This window comes from Copadichromis virginalis, linkage group LG17, assembly GCF_057382275.1.
Source record: "Copadichromis virginalis isolate Kocher_CV1m ecotype Utaka linkage group LG17, C_Virginalis_male_GT1.1, whole genome shotgun sequence".
Taxonomy (NCBI): domain Eukaryota; kingdom Metazoa; phylum Chordata; class Actinopteri; order Cichliformes; family Cichlidae; genus Copadichromis; species Copadichromis virginalis.
Window position 1 is genome coordinate 19,833,865 of NC_140634.1, and position 18,742 is coordinate 19,852,606.

Below are 18,742 nucleotides of genomic sequence, written 5' to 3' on the forward strand. Positions count from 1 at the left end.
CGCTTTGGGGTCCGTAAGGACTAGAAAAGCGCTATACAAATGCAGGCCATTTACCATGTACCCATCAGGTAAAACATCGGCGACATTTGCTTTGCCTTGTTGCCCATATTAGATTCTTGATGAATGTGTGTTGTTGTTATTCAGCCTGGCTCAATGTGCCCCTTTTTAACTTTGAGCACCCGCCCCTTTAAACCTCTCTGCACGGCCCTGCTACATAACATCAAATAACATAAAAGAGATATGAGGCTTTTGAAAAAATTATTAGAACATAAGAACATAAGAAGACATAAGTGTGTGGTGCTTCGCTTCAGTAGCTCCACATGGCAATGGATCCATCGGTGTCATTCTGTTTCACCTGATAAATCAGGAAGATGGTGATGAGCAGGCCCTGCAGCTATAGGGCTTTGGAGTTGACGTCACGCCGCAATGCATTATGGGAGCGCAGCGCCATTTTCGGGGTCTACGAATCAAACCAAACACACTGTGTTGGAACGACGACTAAAAGAAAGATGCTTAAAAGCAGCTCAAAAGAGAATGAACTGTATAGAGACCGATTTCATTCAGAGGCGAAGCAGCGGTACTTGCTGAAAATAGCGTGCATTGGAAATGTGGACCAGTATGAAATACGGCCGTGGAGTAGAAACCCTGAAGACCAACCGCTACTGACGTAGCCTGACATATTTTCGTACCTTATCTGTGGAATCAGCGCGTACAAGTCGTCATTCAAGCAAAGGTAAGTCAGCTCGAGTACTGCGAGTGAAATGTGTTTGATTTCCTTGCAAACATTCAGATTAGTGCAGCATAAATTCATTCATGAGGGGAAATTACAGTGAGAACATGTGGAGGCTGTTAGGTGGATAACATAGCGAGTTCAGTGCATTGATGTGACATTCTCCTGAAGGATTGTTATTCTTTATGGTTAAAGAAATTGCACTAATTTATTCATATTTATTATAAATAATCCTAATTAAACATCTTGCTTCCATGTTTGTATCTTGTGTCACTAAAAATACAATTTATTTTAATTTTATATATTGATCAATGACCTGCAGAATCTCCTTATCATATTAAGGGATTCATAATTGTCACTTTATGCTTTCTCCATCTCTAAAGTGATGACATCCTTGCATTACCGGTACATACTTTAGGTTCATTTTCTGCAGGCAGATTTACACTATAACATGCAGCGTTCTATAGATGGACACATAAAGAAATGAAAAATTACATGTATGTGCTAACTTTCTAAACACTTTGTTACATTTACGATAAAGTAGATAAAACACATTTACGTCGGCCTTGGCTCAAAGTTCATTTAAAGACAAGAACTATGTCTGTGTGTGTTTCAGGTCCTGCACTCTCAAAGACTGAATGAACCAGCATTGCAGCCATGGGTCACCGTGAGCATCACAGGGAAGGTTGAAGCTGCCCACTGCACCTGTAAGGCCGGAGTCGCAGAGACCTGCAGCCATGTCGCTGCTCTTCTGTTTAATGTAGAAGCAACAGTGTTGATCCGTGGCACAAGGACTGTTACAGATGAACCTGCATACTGGGTTTTGCTGGGTAATATGACCAAGATACAGTCAGTGGTTGGCCATAAGATAGACTTCTCCTCTTCAGCTGCCCAAAAAAAGGCTCTTGATCAAAACCTAAACAGACCATCTGTAGTGACAGGTAAAAGGAGCCATCCTCAAAACAGAAAAATCCCACCTGCTACTTTGGAGGAGTTGTCATTGCTATTGGATACTTTGCTGGAACACAGTAAAGCTGTGGATTGTGGGAATGACCCATAATGTTTTATCTAGGGGTCTACATTTATGCCTGTAGTGCACTGCCGTGTAAATAATTTGCATTTACTGAATATATACTGACTGAGTACCACTGTTCAAAAGTTGAATAAAGAAACAAACTAATTTTTGCCTCTTTTTTTATTGAAACCACCTTATAGAACATCACATCAGTTACAATGTAGAATCCATGTCATTTATAGTTTACAAATGACAAAATGTTTACACAAAATCATGAGTGTTTACATGACATCACCCACTACTAACATTACTTTATTTACTGTATCTTTTGAAAAAATACAGCAATTTTAACAGCACAAGACTTAAGAATATTTAACAGGAGCAGGTTTCATTCTTCCCTGGTTTTATTATCACACTGTTCACCAAAACGCAGCAAACTTTCACCATCTTATCCAGAAGGGTCAACTCTTCACCCTCACATGGAAGAAGTAATCTGATTGGCATGGTGGTATGTTTGCAGCAGGTCCCTTGTGTAGCGCTGGAACCCAGTCACGATGTTTCATCCATTTCATAGGCTGGTTTGCTGCAATAATGCCAAATAATTAGCATCTCTATAGATAGAAGGTAGTTCTGCAAAATCACTCAGTAGGATGTTTGTTCTAATTTGCTATGAGCTCAGAGCGCATCGAAAATAAAACTAATAGGCTATAAAGAGTGATATGAACATATTTAGAACTTACCGGAATGAAAATGTCTGGAGCACCAACAGATATTTGGAGATGGAAGAGAACTGGATATCAGCTCGTCTCACAGCTGCTATCCAGGCTAGACGCCTTCGTTTGGTAACATCAATACACGAGCTGCTCATGTTGCTTCCAGGTTGGGAAAGAATGAAAAGATAAACCATTTTCAACCTTATTCTCTTGCCGGTCGTGTGATCGAACATTGCAGCCGACCACACAGCAAATACGAACCATGGCTGTTGTGTGTGACTTCGCTCCCTTTTCACTTGCGCTAGACCCCCAAAATGGCGGATCGGGCCAAAATCCTTTCCACGCCCACCCCCCGTGACATCACGCTCCAAAGCCCTATAAAGACAGGTAGATGAACAGGTGGTTAGTTCACTAAAGAGGCAATTAGATTATGTGCAGCTCTATAATGCTGGTAGTGAGAAGGAGAGTGATGTAACTACTGCTTCAACACTGCAATGATTAGATTTTACTCTGAAGCTTGTTACGAGTTATGTGGTGGAGGATATGCTACCTGTTTCAAGTTGGTAAGGTTTATACACGCATGCAAGATTCACTGTTCAAAGCGTCGCAGTGGACATGGTCAAAGATATTAGATATTTATTTTTAAAAAGAAAAGTATGATTCAATATTTAAATATTAAATAATATACCATGTTACTGCTACTGTCCTTTAATGTCAGTCATAAGGGTGGTACTTTAAGAGCCATATATTTTAAGAGGTCAGACTCATTGTGAAAAGTTTGAGAACCTGCTGGGGAAAAAAAGAGAAGAAAACAAGCATAAAGACAACAACGCATTAAGGAAACCACAGCCTAGGTAAGTACAAGTAACATTAAATTATAAATATTGAGTGTTGAGCAGCACACAAGACCAACAACCCATGATATTCTTTGAGGCAGCAGCCAAGAAAGATAGTGTGTGTCTGTGCACTCCTGTGAGACCAGAAGTCTTGCTCTAAGCTGACTGATAGATACACCTCCCTTTTTTTTTTTACTAGTTCACTGACTTTGAACACTGTACCGTGTACTACTTACCAACAGCCTTACTATAAATATTTTCATCCCTTGTGTTGGAGTGCCATCTTGTGGCCCAATTGAGAAGTGTTATACTAAATGCTAATGCTCTTAAGGGGTGGTATTAGATTGACGTAGTTCCTTAGCAGGTTTGTAGTGGAGGAATTGGAGGCCAGTTATATTAACGGTTAATATAAGGGTATGTTCAACTGGGTTTTTTTGTCCTTGATCATAGAAACCAGACCACCACATCCCTCTACACTAACTACTACTATATAACTACTATAACATAACTCAGCACTGAACTGACATGCACCATCCTGTATATGTATTATCCAGCTCGCATTACACACCATGCATGCACGATGCTGAAGGTTGTCGACCCTTGAGCCTGAGTGAAAGATTGTTGCCCTTCATTCAAGGGCTGGACTATGACCCAGTCTGAAAAATCCCCTTGATGAGAGGCAACAAGCTGGGGTGATTATCTTGACTGTCTTGCTACCTTTACATTGGAGGTTTTCCCAGTGGATGAAAGGATTGTACACTGCTCCTTTGGGTCAGAGATCAGATTTTCGATGTACCAGTCGATCTATGTCCCTACCTTTACCTAGGGTCACAAGCTTTGGGTAGTGACTGAATGAACAAGATTGTAGATACAAGCAGCAGAGCTTTCCCAGAAACAACTAACTAATGGTTGTTGCATTTGGAGCAGACAGTATGAGAAATGCCATACTCTATGTGGCATTTCTATTTTGCTTATTACGATTCTGATATAATTATAGAATATCTGAACAAATGTAGAAAGTATAGGTATACAATGTGACAAGCTTAAATGCATGTGGCTCCACATTATTGCCCCTCCTGCATTCTCAGGAGTTGGGAATTTGGTCACCCCCATCCTTAGCACTCACCATTCCACAGCGTTTGAACTGTTAACATATGAGGGAGGGACTTTGATAAATGATAATAATCATGCTGAAGTGGCAACCCCTAACCCTACTCAAGTAAATTTAAGTGTTTACTTCCAAAAGTACTTTTATTGCACCACATTCATTCACTCATGAGCTACTGTAACATGAATCAAATGACTGAATTGCAGTCAAGTTCTATAGAATCTTGCTAATGACCTCCTAATTGTATTCATGTGTGTTACAACAGGGACACATGAAAAAGTTTCACCGGCTGTCAACACCTGCCGTCGAGGACTGGAGTTTGAGACCCCTGGTGTAGAGGAGATAAAGGAAGCAGCAGACGGCTTTCAGCTGGAGCTTAAAAGAGTGCTGTCTATCAATCATTCAATCCAGACTTCAGGAGCTTGTTTGAATCACTCAATCAACAGTAATGGCTGTTTCGCCAGCTATTACCCGAACACACCCAGACACAAAGCCTGGAGGGAGGAGACAAAAAAACACACATACCCACACACCAATATGGGAGGAACCACACACCAAAACAGATAGCATGTGATCACTTTCCATAACATTTCATTGAATCATAACTTCACAAATTTAGGATAAAGGTTTATTCCTGACAAAGACTAATGATGAATTATTAATAATTTATTTTACAATCTCTGTCTTACAATACAAAACACCTTGAGGCTACTGCTGTTATGATTTGACGCTTTATAAATTAAAATCGAATTAAACTTAAAATTACTTAAAATTTAATAACTACATTCTATTGCATACAGCAGTGATGGGATGGCCAAACTGGTGTTTGCTACAAGCTTTTGCTAAATATATAACTGGTATAAATAAGTAACTAATATCCACGTCATCAGGCAGATTTATCCTTTTAGGTCGCCGCCTCCTGTTGAAATCAACCACTTAAACCTACCAAAGGGATGCATGGCTCATTAAAACTGAAATGTTTCAGTACTTACCCAAAAGGAACATCAAATTTTAATTACACAGATTTGAATGCTAAACACAATGGGGACTAATACTGTTCTCTTCTAAAATCAACTGAAAATAACAACAATAATCACTTAAAAGAAAACAACATTTTGAGCAGAACAATCAAATATATTAGTCACAATGTACCAGAAGTACTTTCAACTGTACTCAAAAAGCAATTTAACGCAGTTAAGGATTTAGCAAACCACAAGTTGACCATCAACACTGACTCAAATTCTAATCTTACAAGTGGGTTTAGATATCCTGGACAAGACCCCATTAGCACCAGCTTGCTTAAAGTATGTAACAAGAAGGGAATCCCTGCAAGAAGTTACAAGGGTGAACAACGTAAGTACAGATTTTACAGAAATCAAATGTAATGGAAAATATTCTATTTTCTTCTCACATTTAGATTTAGGTGTTTAGGATTTCACTGTAGAGTTTTGTATAACATTTTATTTCTTAGGTGACGAAATGTGTGTGTCAATATGATGAGGTGTAACTGCTTTGCTATGCTCAACTGTGCTATCTGCAGACTGCGTTTCTTTGAATGAAACTCCCAGTGCCAGATGATTACAACAGCAGTCCCCAACCTTTTTTGCACCACGGACCAGTTTATGTCTGGCAATATTTTCACATACCGGCCTTTAAGGTGTCGTGGATAAAAACAACAAAATAAAACCAGTACCAAAAAAGAAGATTCACTCATAGCACACAAGTTAACAATAAAAACCAATACAAACCCTGGAAGCCATAAATTTCACACCCGAGCATCAACTCTCGCTGCCCGGTACCAGACGGTACTGGGGGGTTGGGGACCGCTGCATTACAATACAAAATTCAGGTAATGCTGAAGCCAGGAATTAACTAGTCATCATACACCAAGGAACACAGCAATGTGTGGAGGTTTGACAACAATGTGAGGAGGTAAATGGAGGACATAAAGGCACATGAGATAGTAAGGCAGAAAAAGGACACATGGGAACACAGCTAAAAAGAATATACTAAAGCGATCTGAGGAAGCAAAACTGAACATAATGCACATGAGATAAAGACAAAAACAATTTTTTTAAAGGAAGTGACAACAGAGACGGAGACTAGACAAGACACAGGGAAGGTAACCAAATCCAAAACCACTAAGTTGAAAGCTGAATCAACATCAAAAACCTAAAGCTCCAGCATATAATAATCCCAAGACATAATTACATGAACTGAAAAATGGGTAGGTAATCTCTGAAAGCAAGAGCAAAGAACAAAATAACTCAAAACAATGACCCAGGAGCCCTGACAAATACTCAGTTTACGCAAATGCACCTTAACTGGACATTGCTTTATTTTGTTTTGCTTTTACAACACAGAACAACCACAGAAAGACTTTTCGAGCGAAACTATGACTGATGTGCTTCCTGCACACAAAAAACAACAAGATATTTTTTTAAAAATGCATTCATTGTTTTACATGACTTTACAAGTACAGGCAGGTGTCAGGTTAAAGGTTAAAGGACTTGATTACTTTGAGGTGAGGAGGTTTTGGCTTTAATTTGAACATAATAAAAATTAAGATTATTAAATAAACAATAAAATTGACAGTTAATAAAGAAGTTAGCTAGCTTGTAACTAAGACTTTTTTTGTTTCATATACTACCATACTGCTAGAAATTTACCTCCAATAAGATTTAAAGTAAGAGAATACTTAATGTCATGTGGTGCGTGAATCATGTCCATGAGCCTATGGTTATTCTTTGCTATAGCACACTGAAAATGCTTTAATTTCGTACTTGACAAAACTGTTATTTTCTTCCAGTTTGACACCATCCAGATATTTAACTGGATGTTTCTGGAATTAAATTCAAGTTTTGACCTTAGTTGTTTTCTTCTTTCTTTCTTTCTTTCTTTCTTTCTTTCTTTCTTTCTTTCTTTCTTTCTTTCTTTCTTTCTTTCTTTTCAGTAAAATCTACTATCCTCAACAACTTCAGTCTCCACAAATTAAAAAAGATTTCAGTGTATTTTTTCAAATGTTTCTGCACAGGATTACTACAATACAACATAACATCAAATAACATAAAAGAGATATTAGGCTTTTGAAAAAATGTTTTGCTATTTATGTTGTACATAAAAAAGCTGCAAGAAAAAAGTCCCCCAGCCATATATCTCCTGCTTCTCCCACTCTATAAAAGCAAATATTACTTTTTTTTCATAAAGGACAATTTAAAAAAATCACCATCATGTCCTGACCTCTGAGTCAATTTGTTACAGCCTAACTCAGTGCAAAGGTTAAAGTCAGAGTGTGTGGCTTCACTTCAGTAGCTCCTCACGACAATGTGTCATTATGTTTGACCTGATAAATCATGAAGCAGGTAATGAGCAGGCCCAGCAGCTATAAAGACAGGCAGATGAACAGGTGGTTAGTTCACAAAAGAGGCAGTTAAATTTAAAAAAAAAGAAAAAAAGTTGCCGCTCAATAATGGTGGTGGTGAGAGGAAGAGAATGCTGTAACTGCGACTCCTTCAACATTACAATGACTAGCTTTCCAATGAAGCTTGTTACTAGTTGTGGAGGATATGCTTCCTATATCAACTTGGTTTAAACAGAAGTAAGGTTTATACATTCAAGCAACATTCACAGTTCAAAGCATCACAGTGGAGGGGAGGGGGGGTTGCTTCTCCTTTCCGAAACTGTAGCAATCAGAATTATTGTCTGAAGGCCAAGAAAAATGCCCAACAGACTTTTTTTTTTCTTTTACCAAGTCAATCATTACGACTTTTGCTATATTGGTCCACTTCATTGTCGTAGTTTATTTGATCTTTATTATTTATTTATTTATTTTACTTTTAAATTATTACAATCAGAATAGACCAGCCTGATGAACAGGAAAGAGAAAGCCAAAAATAAAAAGAAGTTGGGAAGACTATTAACAGGAGGATCAGTTTTAAAGTTGTTCATTTTCGCTAGCTCAGTGTAGTTTCTCTTTTATCACATGTATTTATTTTTAGGATATGGATCAACATGCAAAGGCATTCTCAGCAAACACTTATATCTGTATTATTAATAGATAATGGTGAACAAGCAGATACAGTGAAATATTACAAAATATTATTTTATTAAATATAGAAATCTTCATAAAAAGCACTAGTTACAAAGGAAAACAACAGTGGCACTCACTGCTATGACAGCAAATCCAAAGCAGAAGCCCATAGTGATCTCGGTTTGGACGAACTCCCTACAGGACTGATAAAGTGGAGGGAAAATGGTCATTATTTGGTATATAACTGACAAGCAGACAGCAACACCAATTTCATCTAATAATAGGTCAAATGTAGACCTGGGAAGTAACGAAGTACAAATATTTTGTTGCTGTACTTAAGTAGAATATTCAGGAAGTTGACTTGATTATTTATGTTTCTGACGTTTTACTTTTACTCCCTACATTTTAAAGCAAATATCTGTACTTTCTACTCCTTACACTTTTAGAAAAGACATGCCTTGAAACATAAGCCTGAAAAGTAATATACTAGAAGACAATCCTATTAGTGTGTCACTATGTTGTATGGTATCACATGCAAAGATGTAAAAGACGCTAACCTACGTAATTTATGCACAATATATAGCGCCATAAATAGTTGGTTAAAGTTACGCCAGTGTGGGTGTTTTTTGTTTGTTTGTTTTTTAAATGAGTGCAGATTGCCATAAGCTGTGACTGCAGTTTTCTGTTCAGTCCTTGTGCCAGAAGAGGCATGTTGTTTTGTTTGTTTGTTAAGCCACTTAAATGAACCTAACAACTGGTTTGTGGAGTGCCCTAATGGACACTAATTTTTGCTCAAAATGTCATTAATTTGTATGAGGGGTGAGAAGAGAGCGATGGGTGTCTACATTTTCTCCAGCCATCTGTAAAACACATGGAAAACTCTGCCATCGTTTGGGCCTGCTTTTCAGCCAATTATGTTAGGAATCTATTCCAAATTTATGAAATTATGAAGTTAATTATGAATGTAACATCATACATTTATACAGTCCAAAAGTTTAACTGCACTGTTGGGTCTTAACAAGGTTCCAAGTAGTGCTTCAACATGCAACATATAGAAATGAGAGTGAGACAAAACAAAAAAAGTCAAGTGGAAGACCCAAAAAAATTTCACCAGCACTAAGCTGAGTACTGAGGATCCAATTGGTTGTCTGTCAAAACACTGGACAATCCTCGACCCAAATTATGACCGATACCGGTGCCAACTGGTGCAGTCAGCACCAGTAACCATCAGACGGCATCTGAGACTGAGGGGCTTCAAAAACGATAAGCATCTTTAATAGCTTCTTCTCCTCGAATGCCACAGAACTAACTGTTTGGACTTTGCAAGACAGCACCAAACATGGGAGATTGAAAGGTGGAAGAAAGTTTTATTCTCTGATGAGAAGTATGGCGGCACAGTGGAGGGGACACCATAATGGTCTGAGGTGCTTTTTCCTTTAGTGGAACCTTGCAGCTTCAGGAAGTGGAGGGGCATCGAACGCCGCTGGTTATGTCCAGATGTTGCAGAGAGCATCCCCAATTGGGTTTTTCAACAGGACAACATTACAGTATATAATAATGGATTGCATTTATGTAGCGCTTTCCGAGACCCTCAAAGCACTTTACAATTCCACTATTCATTCACTCTCACATACTGGTGGAGGCAAACTACAGCTGTAGCAGACTGACAGAAGCGAGGCTTCGGCTCCTCTGGCCATCACCGGTAGGTGAAGTGTCTTGCCCAAGGACACAACGACCAAGACAGACAGAGCCGGGGAACGAACCGGCAACCTTCCGGTTACAAGATGAGCTTCCCAACCCCCTGAACCACCTTTTGGCATTTGCCAAAAGGACAAGGGACTTCTTCCAAGGGAATAATATCACTCTTTTTGGCCATCCTTATGCTCCTCCTGATCTAAATCCAATTGAGAACCTTTGCGGATGGATGGCAAGGGAAGTTTACAAAAATGGACAACAGTTCCAGACAGTAGACCAATCAATCAAGCCTTTTATTTGTCACATGCAAAGTTTACACCTGCAGTGAAATTGGAGGAATGTTCCCACTCACATCATGGAAAGGCTTTGTGGTCCTAAAGTTTTGATCAGCTGTAAAACAGCCTGTTTTATTTTAAGCATTGTTTTCAATAAACTGCAGGCTCAAAAATGTTTTGTTTCACTCCCATTTCTTGTTGCATGTTAAAGTTCTACTTGGAACCTTGTTAAGATCCAACCATGCAAAATAAGATTTTTGGCATTTTTAAGTGGTCTTAAACCTTTGCTCAGGACTGTGTAAATTGTATTATAGGCAACAACTTCATTTTTCAGCTTGAGAGTGATCCCAAACACACAAAAAATATACATGAAACATAATTATTCATGGAGTGCCCTCCCTTGAGCCCAGACTCCAATATTTTGAAGCAGTGTGGGATCATCTTGACTGGAACCAATAACAGTCAAAATCTGAAAGCTTTTCACGAGTTCAGGCTGTGTTAAAAAGTAAAGGTAATACCAAATATTGGCCCCCAAGCTCTATTTTTATAGAAAGCCATGGGTGCCAAAATGAATTCAATAAATACATCATTGAATAAGTAATTAAAGGTTTAAATAATTATTTAGTCCAGATTTCCAGGGACAGTCTTTGTTTTCCTGATGAACATCAGTAATATAATCATAGACAAATTTATTCCTTTTTCATGTTGACTGCAAACAATTTTACATATATGATCATAATATGTAAAATTACATACCTAAACCATAATTGATGACCTCATATCAAATTTGTACGTAGACTGAGACTGTACCTAGACTGTTTGAATTGTGTTATACTATCTAATCTTTATTCACAAACTCTTAAATATCAGCAATTCTGCAGGTGAGAGAATAAAAGTTCAAACTGTCGGGAACAGGTTATATCGCTTCAGTTTGAAATCAGCTGGAAGCGCAACATTTTCACTGATTCGTTTACTTACAGGATGTTTATGTGATTACAATGATAGGTTTATTTTGGACTTTCATGCTCAGAAACATAACTAAATAAAAACCACAGTCTTCTATCTTGCTTATTATGATTATGATATAATTATAGAATCTCTGAAAAAATGTAAAAAGTATAGGTATACAGTGTGACAAGCTTTAAATGAATGTGCCTCCACATTATTGCCCCTGATGGATTCAAAAGACATTGCCATCATTTTTAATGAAATACTAAATGCTGTTTAGTGGCATTACTACTCGTGGTTGCATAGTTTACATCACAGATAACAGATATCCATATGGTCGAAGACCAGCTAAGGACCAGCCAGGTGGATATTCTAAGTGACTTTAACTACAAGGAATATTTGACATTCCAGTTCAATTTTATAAAACCAACCTGAGGTTTTGATGTGCATTCATATCCTCTTGAAGACCTGCATTCACAGGAGTCAGGGTTTTGGTCGTGCCAGTCCTTAGCACTCACTATTCTGCAGCATTTGAACTGTCAGCAAATGAGGGAGGGACATTCATAAATGAAAATAATCAACAAAATTCTACACTACTGTGTTTTTATCATCATGATGATTATAAAATCATTATCACTGCAAAACAATTAAATCCAGAAAACAGTGAATATCAGTATTAGATGCAATCAAACATTTCTTTGACTGCAACAGTGAAAATATTATCTAACTCAAATTTGAAATTTTATACCAAGCTGGATAGCAATGTGCATCTCTGGGGCCTTCCAGTGCTACTGCTAAGTATGGACAGACTTGACTATTCAAACGTGAGACCTCAATCTGACCCAGAAACCAAACAGCAGTTTCCATTGGAAAAGCTGACAGAGTGAGAAAACATGACCAGGAGTGTGCTTGTTGTTTGTTTTATAATAATGCACTTGTGTAAGACTGGCAGCATCAAATTTTTTCTGACCTGGTTTCTTTCAACAGCTGCAATGATGCCAAAGATCATCATGATGATCATTCCAATCCCCATGAGGCCTGCGAACTGTACATGGAACAATACTTAGAACATTACCACATCATCATTTTGTTCTAGTTTTGTTCGTTGTAAAATTAACAACAAAAAGATAAACAGGTATCACTTTCTTTGTTATCTTGTTTAATGTGGACTCTTGTACTTACTATTGTGAGCATGAGGACTTTCTCAGAACATGCAGCATATATTCCCAGGATGGAGACACCTAGGGCGACAATGGCAAACAGAAATATCCAGCCCAAACCTGGCATAACCATATTTGACATGTCCTCCGGGAAAATAGGGAAACAACACAAACAAAAATTAACAAAGCATCATTTCTTGGAATGAACAACATTGTTCTGTCTTGAGTGTTTATATGCTAATGGGACAAATAAGTAGCCCTGAATATTGTATTTCTATTGTTATACATCAGAAAACTGTGAAGCTTTTATTTTGATATGTGCATAGACAGGAAGCAGGAAGTGCAGAGAACATTGAAAAAAGCATGGCTACACCTTTGAAATCTGTTGTGTTGAATCCAAAATAATCCTTCAGAGGAGTCCTTCAGAAAGCAATGGTGTTTTGTGACATTATTTTCTACCTTCTTTGAAGTACAGTAGTTGTAGTTTGTAGCTTCTGAGCTAATGATACAAATGTATGCTCACCTGCTTATTTTTTGTTGTATTATTATTCAGATGTATATCTACAAGATACTTATTTTGTAGTCTCCTACGTTACTGCCTAACTATAGTTACCTGCTGATTATATGACAATCCATTAAGAGTTTTGTTTTATGTGTTTTTCACTCCAGTTCAATGATGTCAGGTCAACAGGATTGCTATGTTCGAAGTCATTGAAGGAGCAAGTATGCTCACCTTCCTGGCTCTTGAAAAGGAGTTTGGCTGGTTGTTTATCTATGTTCATGCTCAGGGACTTCAACACATAGAGAGAACAGTACAAACACCAAAGACAATTGCCCAAGAAAACAGGTTTGTAGGTTAAGTTACATTTAAAATTGTTTAAAATATTTGAGGTGGTAGGTACTGGAGTCCAATAGAAACGGAAAGCATATTTAATTAGCTGAAATGAGCCAAAACATCACCCCATTATGACATAAGACATGGTTCATGACTAAATCGTCCTCAGTGCTCATGAATGCATTTCAGGGCATTTGTTTCAGAGCACTACTGAACTCTTTTACACTATAACAACAACGCAATATAGTTTCAACAACAAGTCATCATGACATCACGACTTTATCATTCATCCATTCCTCTTCTACCTCTTGTCCAACTCCTGGAGCCTATTCCAGCCACCTCCTATGTACATCCTGGACAGGTCGCCAGCCTGTACCTGGGCTAACACAGAGAGAAAGGCAAGTATTCCTGCTCACAATCATAATTTAAAATCACCAAGTAACCTAACCCCACTAACTGCATGTCTTTGGACTGTGGGAGTAGAGACCCCGCACAGACACGAGGAGAATATACACACTTGAGCAAGTATTTGCATATTTGGTCCTCAGCCGCTGTGGTAACTGCACTTTAGCAATGAGTGAAACCCCTGGAATGATAACAATGCCTACGAGCTGTTTTAACATTTAGCTAAAGTGTGCACACGTTCACAGCGTTTATCAGCCAAAGAGCAAAGATTGCTCTCCACTAAGTACAAGCTTTAAACACTGATGGATGACCTCAGAAGCAGTCTGTCATACATGACACTGACAATGATGTGAGCAATATTTGTGCATGTCTGCAATTTTTAATCAAAAAAACATCCAACTGCCCCCTAATATTTTTTTTTACATTACTTTACTAAAGAAAACGTTGGCTTAAAAGTCTTATTATGTTTTAAAGTTTACACTCCTAATCTGTCTTTCATGTACGCATTTCACCAAAGACAAATGTACAGCCAAACAGAAATTGTTCAAGCCTCTGATGAGTATAAACTATGTGCTTTATAGTCTTTCATTTCTCTTACGGTGTGCAGTAAGTAAAGAATGGTAGCCGTTGCTAACCATCGTTCATCACCCAAAAAAACTGAGCTTATAAACATTTCTCCAACCCCAGTTCCAAAAAGGTGGGAAACTTCCTAAAACTTAAATAAAAATAGAATGAAATGATTTTCTGACCTAGTAAACCCAAATCTTATTCACTATAAAATACAGAAAGCATATTAAACTGGAAAAATGTATAATTTCAAGAGACATGTCTCAAAGAAGTTGAGAAATCTAAAAAGTACTATAAAGAAAAGACGTGCACCAATCTGCTAAAACTGTGTCTACAAACTGAGGAGCAATTTCAAAAAAATGCTCCTCAATAACAGATTAAATGCTGCGTTGAGGCTGTCATTTTTAGCATCTATACGTAATGACACACTGAATTTAAAGATTAGGCTTGGACTGACTGGACATGAAATGGAATTAAAATAATAAAGGTAGTAAGTCAGACTCCGGGGCACTGGAAAATCAAATACATAAAATGAAATAATACAAAAATTGAACATAAATAATTTCTTAAGTCAAAAATAAAGAATCAGGAGGCAAAAACAAAAACTCAAAAGGCTGATTTGAAGACCCAGGACAGTAATAAAGTATATAATCTCTCTGATTTAAAGCGTAGTTTGTGTTTTGATTTTGATTAAATGCTCAGTTCAGATTGTGTAAAATATTTTTTTCAGAAATGATTGTATTATATCTGTCACGTCACTGGGTTTGGTGACCCAGTGCTTGTGTTTTTGGCTTAAGTTATACTCTTTGAACTATGGTTTTCTGTTTGTATTATATTTATAGTTCCTGGTTTCTAGGTTTCTGTTCTCTGTGTGTTCTATGCTTAGTCTTAGTTTTCTGTCTTTATTTTTTCCCTGTGTTCTACGTGTAGTTACTTTTATCTCTGTGCTTCCTGTTCCCTCTGTTCCAAGGTCTGTCATGTTTCCACGTCTGTGTGTCAAATATGGGTCGTTATGTCTGATTTGTCCCAGCTGTGTTCCCACCCATTCCCCATCCTCTTGTTGTCCTGCCTGTGTATTTAAGCCATGTGTCTACCTTTGTTTGTTGTTGATTCGTCTGCTTGTCATCCTGTTTCATCTGTGTTTCTCCTGCTGCTGGTTCCTCTGTGTTTCAAGGTTTTTTCCCCTTTTCCTGGTTCTGTGTCTCAAGTTCCATGTTTCTGGTTAGCTTTCCCAGTTTAGGTTTATCTTAGTCTCTAGCATTCTCTGCTTTTTTGTGTGTCTTGCCTCCCACTGTAAATAAAGTAGTGATGGTGAGATGAAGCCTCATGATGAACTGAAGCTTTCCATCCAATTGGTCGACTCATGGTTCGAAGCATTGTGATGATTCATTTGCTCTACTGCGCCATCAAGTGGACAATTCAAGTGAAGCGGGCTCTTTGATTATAATGATGTGTAAACCTTATGTACATCTGGATAATGACACAAACTAGTGTTTGGTGCTTCACTTTTTAATAAACTAAAAGACAGAAATCAGATTATAGGATGTGTAGTGTTGTTTATTTATATTTTGGTGTTTATCATTTGTGATATTTATTACTGTGTGCATACTTTATTAGGAGAGACAAAAAAAAAAAAACATCTCTTCCTTGCTGGTTCCATCGAAGAAGAAATGCACAAGTAACTATGTAGCACGTACGTAATCCAATTCCACAACACGGTGTGATGGGGAATCAGCTGTTTTCCTGCCCATGTTATTTCGAATCTGGCGCGAACCGATGAACCAGTCCCTGAATCAGTCACGTGGTACGGACTGCCCGCAAGGCCTCGAACGTCACTGCATACTTAATCAAAGCAAGCCTCGATACGCGCTTCAGAAAAACGCCCCCGCGATTACCCGACGCACGATTCGAAGCTTCGACACACAGGACACATCACTAAAATAAAGCTTACGCTCAGTAAGTGCCTGCTCTTGAGTCCACACTCTTCACCTCAAGTCAGATCGTGACACCATCATATATTAACTATTTTTTGGCTTTTTCAGTTTTTTTTTTTTTAATATATTCAAATAATCTCTAGCTTGTGTCTAAATTGGTACAGGTGGATTCAAAGGACATGTTGTTGTTTCTTACCTGTGTGCTGTTGGCAGTACGCTTTACTACCAAGGGAATAAGTGTACATCCCAGGATCTGAAGAAACAGAATCACAGTATGTTAGAATATGTGATGAACTCGTTTGCTTATCTTTCAAACTATAAATTAATAAAATGGTAACTATCAAATTTGATTTTCATACTGAACTTTACATTTTGTATGAAAAAAAAAAGTTTAACATACATTTTCTAATGCTCATAACTTTTTAAGTTACGTGTCATACCATCAGTTAAGAAAGCACATGATTTTTCTTTTTATTCCTCGGGGTTGAGATCAGCTTTTCAATTAAGTTATTGTATGAAAGATGTATTTTCTATAGTCATTGATTTGATTGCATACTTTTTTATTAAGATTTTTTGCCTGACTGGAGAAATATATATTAAAAGCTAATCAAACACCTCATTTAATGCTTCAACCTCCATTGCCTTTTGGTTATTACATTACTACATTATTATATTACTTTTTTTTTAAATTTGATCGGGGTGTTATTTATACATTTAAAATCTATTTGCACTTTATGAAGATTTTTTTTTATTTACATCAAGTATAGAAAAAAAAAATGCTGTTTTCTTTTCTTTGAAGTGACCTTGGCCTGTCTGTTTTTTGTTTGGTTTATTTCGGGGGCGGGGGGTGTTCCTCTTTAAGCATACCAAAGCGAGTAAAAGCTGAAAATCTTTTTTCCATCTTTTTTTCTTTCACCCCCCCCCCCCAAAGTAAGAAAAACAACACACACTGAAATAAAATCAGAAACACCAAAGTTTCCACTTACCGCAAAAAATGAGTTGAAGCCAATAAAAACACGCTTTAGCGGCGAATTAATTTTTCCCATTTTGACTTTGTAGAGTGTGACTAACGAGAGGTGAAGTAGACTGAATGTAGTGGAGTGTGGTGATGTGTAGCTTTGTGCACTCTGATAAACTTGCCTGAGAGTGAAAGTAACTGCAGGAAAACCCAGAAGTAAAGCACAACTGAAGACAAACCCTCACATGTGAACTTTACCCTTCATGAACTACAACCTGAAAACCAGAAACCATTTTCTTGTTTCATATGTAGATTGCTTTTCTCTTGTTACTACTTGATGCTGATGTGGCTTGAAGAAACCTTCAATTGTTTTTTAAGAGATTCATTCTTTATAAGACATCATTTAATACAAAGTTGTTTTTTTTTAACAAAATGACACCAAATGTTATTTAAATTTTTATTCAAGTACCACCAAAATAATCATGTTTAACAATCAACACAACTGATCTAACCACATTAAACAAAGAATGAGAAAACATCAAATGAAAAGTGAATATCCTGATGAAATATTTCTTAAGTTCATAGCTAGGATATGTGATAAACAAACATGCAGAGTTCAAAATAAAGTCTGTGGACAGTTAAGATACTATGTATATCGGGGGCATCAGACTTAAAGCCCAATTCAATTCTATCTGGCCCGTGCGATTGTTTCATGAGTCAGTTATTAATGGCTCGTTAGTTTGTGGGAGCCTCTGTTCAGGCTTCAGACCCATTGAGAATCCATACAGGCATGGGTGGGCACACCATGCGAGCCAATAATGTAAAAGAAGGAATGGGGCAAATGTTCCACAGGAAGTGTAGTGGTACAGGCCACATAGAAAGAGAGAGAAGGAGCTGGATTAAATGCTAGCGTGTCAGAAAAAGTAAAAAAAAAAAAAAAAAAAACGTGCAAAAACGTAAAATGGGCATCTGTGTCACGATTTCCAGAGAGAGTGAGGAGTGGACCCAGATGCAGGCAAATGGAGCCAAAGGAGGATAATAACAAAAGGCGAGCCTTTATTGACGGCTGAACAAAGTTACAAACATGTGGAATAGTGAAAACTAACCCAAAACCTAAATTGGGAAAACTAGGAATAAAATAATACAAACATGAAACTAGAAACAAGAAATTAGAACTAGCAAACCTGGAAACTTAAGGGGACTGAAAGCAGAGGTAACACAGGGGATGACAAGCAGAGATAAAACACTGAGGGAGGGAACACATAATCACTAACAGCAAGGAACTAAACAACCTAACATCAGAGAACCTATCCTTAGAATATTCTTTTAACCCGAAAACAGTCCAATAGAGACTGAACAGTAACATAAACACAAGAACCTTAACTGATAAAATAAACTTCTACAAAGTGTCTTAAAATGCTGAGAAGCAGAAATGTATGCATCTAGCACAGAGTAATGGCTCAGAGTCTGAGTTTTTAAATGACTTTCACAGGCCTGAATGTTCACTTGAAACCATTTATAATTATAATTCTT

The 18,742-nt window shown here is 37.6% G+C and overlaps 1 protein-coding gene across 3 annotated transcripts; it reads right to left on the reverse strand.

Moving 5' to 3' along the window:
* Positions 1-1,921: 1,921 nt before the first annotated feature.
* LOC146689323 (uncharacterized) lies at positions 1,922-17,381 on the reverse strand. 3 transcript variants are annotated; one of them, XR_014916018.1, is made up of 9 exons: positions 17,238-17,381; positions 16,448-16,504; positions 12,533-12,655; positions 12,321-12,395; positions 11,782-11,886; positions 8,570-8,635; positions 2,720-2,833; positions 2,486-2,617; positions 1,922-2,328 (listed from the first exon to the last, which is right to left on the reverse strand). XR_014916018.1 is itself a non-coding variant. In XM_085436954.1 (7 exons), exons 1-7 carry the CDS (start codon positions 17,295-17,297, stop codon positions 7,719-7,721), a joined length of 552 nt encoding a protein of 183 aa, XP_085293080.1. In that variant the 5' UTR covers positions 17,298-17,381; the 3' UTR covers positions 6,684-7,718. The 3 variants fall into 3 exon arrangements, 1 of the variants encoding a protein (XP_085293080.1); XR_014916017.1 differs by having other exon boundaries at positions 2,486-2,833; XM_085436954.1 differs by lacking the exons at positions 1,922-2,328; positions 2,486-2,617; positions 2,720-2,833 and adding an exon at positions 6,684-7,784.
* Between the last annotated feature and the right edge of the window lie 1,361 nt (positions 17,382-18,742).

Coding starts and splice junctions, on each gene's coding strand:
- LOC146689323 (XM_085436954.1), bottom strand. CDS start 17,297: ATGGGAAAAATTAATTCGCCGCTAAAGCGTGTTTTTATTGGCTTCAAC. Junction 12,396..12,532: donor AAGTCCTCATGCTCACAATA/GTAAGTACAAGA, acceptor TTCCATGTACAG/TTCGCAGGCCTCATGGGGAT. Junction 11,887..12,320: donor CAGCTGTTGAAAGAAACCAG/GTCAGAAAAAAT, acceptor ATTTGCTGACAG/TTCAAATGCTGCAGAATAGT.